The sequence below is a fragment of the Gymnoscopelus braueri genome (assembly GCF_963280865.1).
Source record: "Gymnoscopelus braueri genome assembly, chromosome: 1".
Taxonomy (NCBI): domain Eukaryota; kingdom Metazoa; phylum Chordata; class Actinopteri; order Myctophiformes; family Myctophidae; genus Gymnoscopelus; species Gymnoscopelus braueri.
In genome coordinates, this window is record NC_137603.1 from 53,239,049 (window position 1) to 53,252,198 (window position 13,150).

At 40.8% G+C, this 13,150-nt stretch overlaps 1 protein-coding gene across 1 annotated transcript in view; it reads right to left on the bottom strand.

Moving 5' to 3' along the window:
* The window catches only part of LOC308074619 (protein mono-ADP-ribosyltransferase PARP6), a gene marked incomplete at its 3' end in the record, with an annotated part of 38,087 nt that overhangs the window by 23,718 nt on the left and 1,219 nt on the right, over nucleotides 1-13,150 (bottom strand). The window contains exons 2-8 of the mRNA XM_080414126.1: nucleotides 12,925-13,002; nucleotides 9,912-10,006; nucleotides 8,731-8,791; nucleotides 8,223-8,313; nucleotides 7,764-7,830; nucleotides 6,529-6,678; nucleotides 2,505-2,655 (exon numbers count right to left, since the gene is read on the bottom strand). Coding sequence (XP_080270252.1) covers nucleotides 2,505-2,655; nucleotides 6,529-6,678; nucleotides 7,764-7,830; nucleotides 8,223-8,313; nucleotides 8,731-8,791; nucleotides 9,912-10,006; nucleotides 12,925-13,002 — 693 coding nt within the window. The remainder of the gene's footprint in view (nucleotides 1-2,504; nucleotides 2,656-6,528; nucleotides 6,679-7,763; nucleotides 7,831-8,222; nucleotides 8,314-8,730; nucleotides 8,792-9,911; nucleotides 10,007-12,924; nucleotides 13,003-13,150) is intronic.

The window sequence follows — 13,150 nt, forward strand, 5'->3', positions numbered from 1 at the left end:
AAGTAACTAAGTACATTTACTCAAGTACTGTACTTAAGTACAACTTTGAGGTAGTTTTACTTTACTTGAGCATTTCCAATTTTCAATACTTTTACTTCCACACATGTAGTGTTACTTCCACACACTAGATGTCAGAGAAAAAATAGGGATGCCAGGTTGAGTATGGCTGTGAGTATTAGAAATATGCAACGCATAAAAAAGTATTAACACAAGCTTGTGACTAAATAATAACCACAATGGATCAATTTGTTTTCCCTTTTCTGAAAAGTAACTATTTTGAACATACCTGTACAAGGTTTCTGCCAGACAGTGACGATATAAACATTAGTGCATTTGTTCACGTATTCTTACGCACATTTATACACACTTATACAATTATACATATCGCTGCTGTCGGACAAAAACCTCGATCTTCATGTTTAAACTTTTTTGTGTTTTTTCGTAAATGAACTCTCTGCTTGACCATGCTACAGCGTCACACAAAAGAATAAAAAGTAGATGCAGATCTGCAAGCTCGAAACGCGGCGTGAAGCAACTTGTTTTGAGCTTGTAGATCTGCTACTTTTGCAACAAAAAAAAATTGAATCCTGAAAAAGGACCAGTTTTGAACGTATGAGGTTTCCACCCGACAGAGACGATTACACAAAGGTGTGACACACAACACATTTGTATAAAGCACACATTAAAGCAGCACTATGTAACTTTCCTCTTCTACCCGGATTTGAACCCGGTTTCCTGCGCAAGTGCTGAAACCTTTACCATTGAGCCTGCCTGCTTGCTCAGGGGATAAATGTAATCTTGAAAATGTATATCAGATCCTGTGTCTAGGTGAGACATGACCTTTGACACAATCTAACTGTCTCAATAGAAGAGCAGGGGAGACAAAATACAACCACCCCCACTTGTATTAGTAATATTGTATTAACATACTCTAATTTAAAGGTAGGGTAAGTGATTTTCTTTGGTTAAAATAAGTGTTAAATAGCTCTATATTCTGATAGTACTCATTGCTATAGAGTGTTTGTTCAGTAAAAGGAGTCTCCTTGTCTCTCCACCTCTTTATTTAACAGAAAATGCATTTTCGTTTCAGTTTCAGTTTCATTTCCAATTTTATCCAACCAGGACAGAGAACTCAATCAGGAAACAGATTAAACAAGTGAAATTTGAAGTGATGACACTAAGAAATGAGCAGACAAAATTGGAACTGGAACACTATACAAATTAAGCTTAAAAATGGGTACTTTCTCCTGATTGGCTGAGATTTTGACACCTACCGAAAAATGTATTAGAGCTGTAAGAGCTGGAGCGAGATGGAGACATCTGTTACTGAAAAAACACTCTATAGCAATGATTACTATCAGAATATAGTATTTGAACCTTTTAACAAAATACTTTTCAAGAAATATCACTTACCCTACCTTTAATAAAATTCCATTTTATTAATTTAAAAAAAGTTACGTAGTGCCACTTTAATGTGTGTCTCTAAAAGCATTGATTGGGGCAAATTTCATTTCAGGTCAATCAGTTTCATTTTAACAAAATGTAATTCTAAATAGAGAATACATTACAAATTGCAAATACATAATAGGGCTGCAGGCAGCTATCGGTTACCTTCTTAGCGATTATTCCATCCATTACTTTTTTGATTAATCGAACGTATCAATGAAAAAAAAAATACTAATACAATATTTTTTAATAATCAAATAACGAAATCCATTGGTCTGATTAACCCCTTGAGCACTATTTTATACTTTTATACTGACCCTAGCCCAAAAACTGCAAAAATAACCGATATACAAGCTCACAATGTGTCGTGAGCTTGAGATCTGCAACTTTTTAAATTTTAAATGTTCTATTATTAAATTAGATTATTTTTGTATAATCGTTTAAATCAATTAGTTTGATGAACTGTTGCACCCCTAATGCATGTATACATACATCATGATTTTTGTTTCCATTCTGAACTGATTGGTCTGAGACAGAATTGGGCCCTCTACAGCAGTGGTTCTCAAACTTTTTCATGTCAAGGACCCACAGTTTGACATGCATTAGGCTACGGACCCCCATTTAATGGCATTTCTATCTCTGGGACCCCAATTTATATTGCAAAATCTATGTTAATGTAACTCTGAGAGTGTACAAATCGAACCAAATGGACCCGTTAGGGTCCATTTGGTTACATTTGTACACTCTCAGAATTACAGACCCATAAGGGTCCATTTGGTTCCTAATCTATCATTTAGCTGGGTACCCCCTGGAACTCCTTCAAGGACCCCACTTTGAGAACCAAATGGGGGGGGGGGTCCCCAGTTGACAGTGATGTGACAATTTAAGGACTTTTAAGACCTTTTTAATACCTTAATAAAATGGTACCCCCCCCCCCCCAAAAAAAGGGGGGGGGGGTCCCTATTTCAAATATGATTATTTTGGGGGGGGTCACGGCCTGAAAAGGCTGAGAACCACTGCTCTACAGGATTATAGTGTGAGTGTTGTGTTTCTCGGACCTGGCTGTTGGGTGGGTAGCTGAACAGCTCCCCCTTGGGGTTCTTCATGGTACAGGAGATGGAGCGGTTCATCAGCCGGGTCACTCTCAGCTCCGGGACGCTCAGCTTGCCCTTCAGAACCGTGTCCTGGATCAGAGGGAAACTGGGAGACCTGGGAAAGAGAGTAAAACAAAGCAAAAAACACATCAGATAAATATAAACCAGTATATATATTTTTTGCTTACAGGCAGTGGTGGAAAGTACATTTACTCAAGTACAGTATAAGTACAATTTTGAGGTATGTTTTACTTTACTAGAGTATTTCCAATTTTCAATAATTTTACTTAAAAAAAAAAAAAATCTACTCCACTAAATCTTAAAGGCAAATATTGTACTTTTACTCCACTATAATTATTTGAAATCTGTAGTTACTAGTTACTCATTATTACGAAACCATTTCAGACCTATATTAGTACTTTGGCAATTTGAAAATAGCAGATCTAAAAGCTCAAAACGTGGCGATTTGCGGCGCGTTGTGAGCTTGTAGATCGGCTATTTTCAAAGTAGGATTTTTATACATCTTATACATTTGAAAACTTGTGAAATGGGACCTTCTGCATAATGAGTACTTTTACTTTTGGTACTTTGAGTATATTTTGATGCCCATACTTTTGTACTTTTACTCAAGTACACTTTTAATACCAGACTTGTACTTGTAAAAGACTATTTCTACAATAGGGTATTGATATTTTTACTTAAGTAAAACATATGAGTACTTCTTCCATCACTGCTTACAGGACATACACACAGTCATAATACAAGACATTAACCACTTGTCTTAAACCCTATATATACTTCATTGAGTGGGGTCCCCCAGGGGTCTATACTTGGTCTCCTCCAGAACAGGGACACTAGAGTTAATGTTGTTACAAATACTGTAGAGCAGGGGTCTTCAACGTTTTCAGGCCAAGGACCTCCTAGCTGAGAGAGATATGAAGCAGGGACCCCCTCTATATTGTATAAAGTTGTGTTTCAGATCAACTTTTGCAGCTCTTTTTTCCCTCTACGTCTATAACTCTTTGCCAAAAATAGCCGATCTACAAGCTCACAACGGCTTGCGCTGTGTGGCGTTGTGAGCTTGTAGATCTGCTATTTTTGGCTTAAGTTCTCCTCAGAAAAGGGATGCTAGTGTTCAAGTGGTTAATGTAAAGAAAATCATATCACAAAAAGATTTGGCGACCCCCCTGTAGTAGCTCTGAGAACCCCCTAGGGGTCCCGGACCCCCTGTTGAAGACCCCTGCTGTAGAAGTTGGAAAAAGATGATACACACAGGTATTCTTGGAGTAGCGCTAGACAAACTTGCAATGCTACCGGTCTGTATGAGTGCTGAGTTATTATTAACCCACTAAGTCCGGGTCATTTTAAGATTTCTTTGGCTATTTGTTTTTAAATCTTGGAATATTTGTGCAAATCTTTGAATATATATATGTATGTATGTTTTAAAGCGAACATTTTAACTCCGATCTGTGCTTCTGGGGGTCCCTGGAACAACATATTTTGAGATGGGGGTCCGCGGCCAAATACATATTATTGTGGGGGTCCTTGATTTGGGAAAAGTTGGAGCACCACTGATATAGCAACATACTGTTAGGATTTAGAAAACATTTTTAGATACGTATTTTGGCCATATGGACCCCCATCTCAAAATGTTTCGTTCCAGGGACCACCCAGAGGCAAAGATTTGAGTTACAAATGTTTGCTTAAAGTAATACTAGGTAACGTTTTCAACAAAACTAAAGTTAAATTGTATATCTTTTGCGAGTGGCAAAAGTTTCACAACACCCACTCCGTGAATTTCACCCCCGGAAGCCTTTTATTTATATATTTTCTATTGAACGTGTACGGGGGGGACTTTCCCGGGAAAATGACGTTCCTGGCCAACGTCATGACGTCGTGGCCGACGTCCTCAGGAACTACCGCAACGGTTTCCTGTTTGGCCAGGAACTACCGCGCTATTAACAAAAAGGAACCTCACGCTGATTTTAAGATAATGTAGGATTGGAAGATCGAAAAAGAACAGAAAAAGAAAGCACAGCTCATGGTAACTAATGCTCCACTGGCTAAGAGAAACGATCCGTAGATAGTATAAAACAATTAAAAGATCGCTTTTTGAAACGCTTCCGGCTTCCGGTGAAAACGAATGGAATTCTGGGTAATCGAGGACTAGGGAAATTGTATGCAGTGACGGTAGTGACCAGCAGAGGTTGCTAAAAATCGTTATTTGTGATTCTGCATTGTACAACTTTAAGGATAAGGATAGGATAATTCCTTTAACAGGTCTGTTCATGAAAGTCCTTGCGGTCTTGTTTCCAATGAGGGCCTGTGAGCAATTAGGGGTTAAGAGTCTTGCTCAGGGACATATTTCATTTCATCGACACATTTGCTGGCCTGGCCTGGAATCGTACCTGGTGCAACCAGGGCCTCTGGCTCCCTAGGCGGGCTCACTAACCACTCAGCTATGGCCGCTTAAAAAATATTACATAAAAAAATGTGCACACATTTTCACGATTAAAAAAATAATAGCCAAAGAAATCTTAAAATGACTGCGTTCCCAGATTGAAGGGGTTAATGAGTCCTGCTGAGTTATTATTAATTGTTACTTGTTATATCATTGTCTCTTGGCGGCAACTCTCAACTAGAGTTTATCCAGGGCAGAGATTAATCTAAGTTTATCGAGGGCACTGGTAAGTCCTAGTGTCAAGGGACACTCGAATGTATATGAAGTGGACACGGGGCGATCTCATTCCCATATCGTTGCTGTCGGGGCAGAAACCTCTTATCTCCATATTCTAACTTTTTGTGTTTTTTCGAAAATGAATGCCCTACTTGATCATACTACAGCATCACACAAAAGCATCAGAAGTAGCAGATCCACAGATCTGCTACTTTTGATGCTTTTGAATTTGAATCCTGAAAAGTTACAGTTTTGGACATATGAGGTTTCCACCCGACAGAGACGATATTCTATATCCACAAAAAACAAAAAAGGTTGAGCGGTGGCTATGCTTCACTACTCCATATTTCCATCCTTAATTTTTTCATTGCTTCTTTGATGTTCCATCCTTTTCAGAACAGATGGCAGATTGACTATACAATTTGAAATAAACTACAAACACTCTCTACATCACATACTGGCAGACAGTACGTACACGCACACATACACAATTTAAAACCTCAAATACATTTCAGCACTGATCCAGAGATTGGCTCCTGAATCGGTGAAGTGAAAAGAGAATTAAGCCTGCTCAAGTTGACTAATAATTGGCAAAAAAGAATAATAATACTTGAAACAGAGAGAGAGAGAGAGAGAGAGAGAGAGAGAGAGAGAGAGAGAGAGAGAGAGAGAGAGAGAGAGAGAGAGAGAGAGACATAGAGAGAGATGAAACCAGAACCTTCCATAACCTGAAACTTTCCTGTTTCTGTGATTGTTTTTCTGTATTTCTATTATTACCAGAAGCACCCCTGAAGGGCGGCGAGGTATGTCATGGAAGAAAATCCCATAAAAAAAAAAGCCAAAATAGCCGATCTACAAGCTCACAGCTTGAGCTTGCATAGATTGGCTATTGTCGCTATTTTAGCAAAGTTCTGGGTTAGTACCACCTCCCCAGCAGGACCCCACCTTAATCTGAAACTGAGCTATTAGCGTATGGAAACAACAACCAGAACCTATGAAATAAGTTACACACACTTAGTTCTTACTGCTGAAAAGAGCCAGTAGAGAGAGAGAGGAGAACCTACTTGGGAGACAGAGACAGAGACAGAGACAGAGACAGAGACAGAGACAGAGACAGAGACAGAGACAGAGACAGAGACAGAGACAGAGACAGAGACAGAGACAGAGACAGAATGCACTTGTGTTTGGGAGAGAAGAGAGATAGAGACAGACAGACAGACAGACAGACAGACAGACAGACAGACAGACAGACAGACAGACAGACAGACAGACAGACAGACAGACAGACAGACAGAGACTTGGAGAACCTACTTGGGTATGGGAGAGAAGATGCTGAGTCCAGCACGGAACTTCTTGATGGTCCCCCCAGCCTTGAACCAGCTGTGTCTCTTCTCCTGCTGGGCCTTGAGGAACTCATTACTGAGGTGCTTCCACTGCTGCGAGGTGAATGTGCTCAGGATCCTGGGAAGCAAACAGAGATATGGGCAGCAGTCAATCAAACAAATCGATTCATTGATTTTTTTTAAGTATAGATTTTAACAAAATCATTTTGTAATTTTTTTCTTTCTTTTTTTAAAATAAAGTATAAAAAATACCAAACATAGCAAATCTACAAGCTCACAATTCATCACAATGCTTTGTGTTGTGGTTAATCACATTGATTCATTGATGCATAAATAATTAAATGAAATAAAAATATAACTTCTCAATTAATTTGATTAATCAAACATTTAATTGATAGAATAATCACTTGAAGGCCATGGCCACCACATGTGTGTCCTTAGTGTGTCTTAGTGGCCTTGCCCCTAAAATGATGAAATTCCAGGCCTGCTCTGTGCACACTGCGGGTGGGTCCACACTGGGCAAGACCTAGTCGGTTGAGTGTCTAAACGGAAGTACTACAATTTGGCGGAAATACCGCCCAAGGAAATGACGTTGATGCTTTCTGTTTACCTTCTCCGTGAATCAAACGAGTGTTGTGATTGGTAGAAAAATATTGTTTCCGGGGGAAATACGTATGACGGAAGTTCCGCCCCTATAGACACTCTCTGCTTTAGGTCGTGACCAGGCTTTTCTCTTCGCAGATGAGTAAGGCTGGGAACGAGGCTAGGCTGGGTCTGCTCAGTTTCACTTCACATTCAGCGGTAGGATGTTGAAGAACTGCTGATCTAGTTTTGCTATGAGAAGGATCTTGCATCTGATGAGTGCAGGAAAGGTTGACGACTAACATTTTCACCTTTTAATTGAAAGGATAGAGGAGGAAGAAGTGAACTGACTGTGTATATGTGTCTGCTAATTGTTGTATTTGTAAACTGGAAATCGTAACCCAAACTGTACTATGCATATTATTGTGCACAAGCCCGTTTTATTCTGATTTTAATGTTTTCTTTTACATGTTTTTTTATATTCTTTTGTCCTTGTTGTAAAGCAATTTGAGCTGCAATACTTGTACGTAAGGTGCCATGCAAACAGAGCTTCTTCTTTTTATTGTAGTTGTTGAAATACTGAGAGAGAAATACAACCATAGCTAGAGACGTAATGCTCACTTTTTCAGCTGCAATCCCAAACTGAAGCCCTCTTTATTAGAGGGCTGGAACACTTCCACAGATGGCTCTGAAAAACAGATGAGTCATCGCATTACATTAAACACATTATAAACCACACGCACACACACACACACACACACACACACACACACACACACACACACACACACACACACACACACACACACACACACACACACACACACACACACACACACACACACACACACACACACACACACACACACACACATACACACTTGTATATACTTTGTTTATAAAGCGCGCAGAGTCGCACACACACAAACACACACTCCCTGTAGTTTACACTGTACACGTTGAGTGAGTCACACCTCCTACACAAGAGCGGCACGCTCGGTCAACACACACACGCGCACACACATGTGCACGCACACGCACACATGGACACACACACACACACACACACACACCACTCACCGGGTCCATCTAGGTATTGAGAGAGAGAGAAGCGAAGCCTCAGAATGATAGGCTCAGTTCTGACAACCTTCCAGGCTGTTGCAACCTCCTCCTGGGACAAACACACACACACACACACACACACACACACACACACACACACACACACACACACACACACACACACACACACACACACACACACACACACACACACACACACACACACACACACACACACACATGCATAATACACACATATGCATGTAGAGTCAAGGACACATACAGAAGAAAAGATGAATTGTAAAAAGACAGTATATAGGGTTTAAGTCAGTGGTTCTCAAGCGTTTCAGGATCAAGGCCCACTTGAGAATGTTAACACGCGGCCATACTATCATTAAAATCGTAGTGTTTTGCCTACTATTTGGCGGACCAATTGCAATATCCTCATGGCCCACCAGTGGGGCCCCAGTCCACAGGTTGAGAACCACTGGGGTTAAACTGTTTATGTTTACGTCGTCAAACTCACATCCAAGAATCCAATGTTAATCTGCAGATCAATGTCCACGTCATCGATGGTTCCATACTCCCTGTTCACACAGGAAGGAAAACACACACAGTTACATCCACACAGACGGAAGCCATCTGGTCCCTTTATGGACTGTGGATAAAATTAGGGCGCAATCTCAATGAATCTAACAAAGTGATGAAATTACAAGTTACTTCTAATGTGTGTCTGTTTGTATTGAGGGACTGGATACAAGGCAACATCTTGTTTAATCTACAAATAAGGCTTTCTGAAGTCTGTGTGTGCGTGGCCCGGACCACTGGCGTAGCAGTCCGGGCACCTAGGCTACAATGCCTGACAGCCTGACAGCACGTTGCGGGTTCGAGTCCCGAACCCAACGGTCTTTGCTGCATGTCACTCCCCATCTCTCTCTCCCCATTTCCTGCCAGCCTACTGTCCTATCTAGAATAAAGGCATAAAAAGCTAAAGTAAAATGACACTTTTAAAAAACGTCTGTTTTAGTGTTGTTTATCTAGAATGTTTATGGACCACAATGGAAACAAGCCTTTGGCTTTTCTGTGATAATCCGTTTTTCTTTTTTTTTTTTAGTACTGCTGTACTTTTACATTTTCAATCAACCAAAACATCAAAACAATGGCGTTGAGGTGGTTGGAATGCCCCCTAATGGACACAGTGTACAAAACAAACCACATGCTGATAAGTGGGCATTGGCATAAGCCGAATAGGTACATTCTTTGTAGGGGTGCAACAATCGATTTATCATTTAACAATCGTGTGTGTGTGTGTGTGTGTGTGTGTGCACATGTGTGTGTGCACATGTGTGTGTGCGTGCGAGCAAATAGTTTTGGCTCATAAACAAACTCTCATTCCACAAACATGGAACATGGAATGAAATCCTCAGTTATTTCATCCATTTGCAACTCTAAAGGCGGTTACACACCGGCGAATGTGCGAATATACGCAAAATTCGGACTCGTTCCGAATAATTAAAAGACGCTTTTTCGCTTCGCTTTTCCGCTTTTTCGCGCCATGTACGCTTGCATTGACTTTATAAGGTTTTTTAAAAAAGCGTATTATTCGCACGAAAAAATCGCCCCGGTGTGTAAGGACCTTAAGAGTGTACTGTACAAATGTAACCAAATTGACCCGTAACAGGTCCATTTGGACAGTGTCGTACGTACCTGACAGAGACAGCGCTGTCGGTGTAGATGTCTTTGACCGCTTCGATGTCGGCATCTAGCTGAGGATGTCGGTACAGGTCAGCAGCACAGCTCCCCTAGTGGAAACACACAGCAACGCGGGTCACACAAAGCACACGCTGTATTAAACACACGGTCATGTCATTAGGCAAAACGTACATAAAAAAGTAAAAATACATACGGTGAACACTCTAGTCTTAGTAAAACCGACCTGGGTTAGATTGTACTTGGTTTTCCGTTCTATACGAAATCTATTCACCAAAAATAGCTGATCTACAAGCTCACAATGTGTCGCAACCAGTGGTGGAAAAAGTACTAAATTGTTTTACTTAAGTAAAAGTATTAATACTGCAATGTAGAAATACTCTGTTAAAAGTAAAAGTCTGGAATTCAAAATGTACTCGAAAAAGTACAAAAGTATTGGTATCAAAATGTACTTAAAGTACCAAAAGTAGAAAGTACTCTTTATGCTCACAATGATCATCGCGACTTGACACATTGTGAGCTTGTAGATCGGCCATTTTTGGCGAATGTTCCCCCCACAATGAGGATGCTGGGGTTCAAGTGGTTAAACATAGAGTACAGTAACGGGGGAAGCCAGGGCAAAATGGAGAGAAAACAATATCGGACAGACTTGAGATTCATGTCTTTGTCATGTCAGTTTTGTTGGTGAAAACAGCTGTGTGGAGTTTGCATGTTTTCACAGTGGCCTTTGACTCGGTTTGATTAAACCCTGGCCTTGATTTTTATTTTATGACTCTGTAATGCTGTTATTAACCCTTTTATTTCTGTTTGTAATGTATTATTTATTTTGCCTTTTTTATGTCTTCTGGTCTTAATCAGTTTTTCTTTGTCTTTTGTCTGTTCTGTCTTGCTCTTTATTCTGACCTTGTATAGCACTTTGGTTGACCTTTGGGTCGTTGTAAATGTGTTTTATAAATAAAGCCTGAGTTGAGTTGAGTTCTCCCTGTGTTCACATTGGTTTCCTCCCACACCAGAAGACATGCATGTTAGGCATGATTTATACTTGGTTGTGCATCGTATCACGCACCAACAATCTACAAGCGACACGTTGTGAGTTGTAGATCTGCTATTTTCGGTGCAACTAAGTATCAGGCCGGAAGGGACACGTTCCGGCCAGTGCCCTTGAGTCGGTATTAGGGCTGGTGCTGCCCCCCCCACCCCCACCCCCACTGCTCCTAATGGTTCAAATGCAGAGGACAAATAATAAAATAAAATAAATCAAATAGTTTTTGGCTGGTTTTGGAATATTGTATGGATAGATTACATACGCACACATACAGTAGTCAAAGGGCGAATAGTGTTTGGCGTGCCACATGACACTGTTTAACCATACCAAACCATCAGATTAGGTCTGATATTTTAAACTGACCTGACATGACATCAGCTTGTGACTGCAATTTGTTCTCGTTCGCGGATGACTGGGCTCTGCTGGTCTCGAACAAGGACAAATTGCAGGTTGAAAAAGCCCTTAGCTCTGAACTCGGTAAAATCTGCACGTGGCTCGCTGATAACAAACTATCATTACACCTGGGTAAAACTGAATCCATTCTCATTGGGTCCAATATAAACCTCTGCGAGGTCAATGGCTTCACAGTAAACAATCGTCAATGTGATCACAAGAAAAGAGGAAATTACCTACATAGGTTACATTTTAGAGGCAAATCTTTCCAGTGATAAAATGGCAACAAAAGTAATCAAAAAAGTCAACCAAAGAACAAGAATTTTGACAGGATCTCCTCTCTGGTCAGTAAGAATACATTGAGAACTCTAGCAGGAGCACTTATCCAATGTCACTTCGACTACGCATGCACCTCATGGTACCATGGCACCACAAAGGCCTTAAAAACATGGCTCCAGACATCCCAAAACAAACTGGTCAGGCCTACTGCTTGGCCTTACATCTACAACTCATTTAACCCCTACTCACTTTGCTAGGGTGGGAAGGCTCAGGGTAGAGGACAAAGTACAGCAACTTGCAATGGGCCTGGTCTACAAGACACGCTACACCACAAAGACACCCATGTATCTGTCAAAATACTTCAAAAACTTCATTCCACAAATCACATTCAACCCAGATTTGGCTCTAACAAGGGATTAAATTCGTTCTACTGCTATGCCACAAAAATGTGGAATGCCTTACCAACCAGTCATAAAAACATGTGAATCCTTACTTTCCTTCAAAACTGCTCTAAAAGAGCACTTACAGATGGATGCAATTCGGAACTGGCCCCTGTAAAAAGTCAAAGCGTCTCATGTCTGTCACAGACATCTATCTCCCATCCTCTAACTTAGGTCTGCACATTCAACCATCATTATCATCATAATCCTCATGTTTTGCAATGATTTTATTTTGTATTAAAATGTTTAAGCCAGACTGGATTTGCTTGTCAACCACAAGACTTAAGAAGATAACACTTGGCTAAGTAGTCAGATTAAGTCTTGTAGGGAAATCGGAGCATTAGATTTCTATCTGATAAGATGGTATGTTTTTTGGGGGGAGGATTTGGCTGTGTTACTTGTGATTGGTATTGACTGGCAGCAGAGGTTTAGTATCTGATGGCTCTCTGAGGACCGAGGCCTAAACTCTTACATTAACTCAGTGCTTCTCTGGCCGTGAGGATATTGCAAGTGGGCCCCCGACTAATTGTCAAAACACTAAGATGTTAACGATACTATAACATTCATATTAAAAAATGCATTCTTCCTTACAATAAAAACAATACTATGTTGCTTGTTGCTTCAGGGGGAATAAGAGAAAACATCGAAATAGATAAATGCACGTATGTGGGCATGTGTAGGCGGATAGAGAGATAAACATACAGCTAGGCTACACATAGCAACAGACGGACGGACAGACAGACAGACAGACAGACAGACAGACAGACAGACAGACAGACAGACAGACAGACAGACAGACAGACAGACAGACAGACACACACACACACAGAGAGACACACACACTGACAGATACCTGAATGCCATAGAGGAACTGCTCTGACTCATTCTCCCCGTCTGACTCCTCGTCCGTCCAGCACTGGCCTTTGATGTCCTGCGGGTCGACACATTTAAAAGATCACCATTAGAGACCACTACTACCCCCCCCCCCCACACACACACACACACACACACACACACACACACACACACACACACACACACACACACACACACACACACACACACACACACACACACAC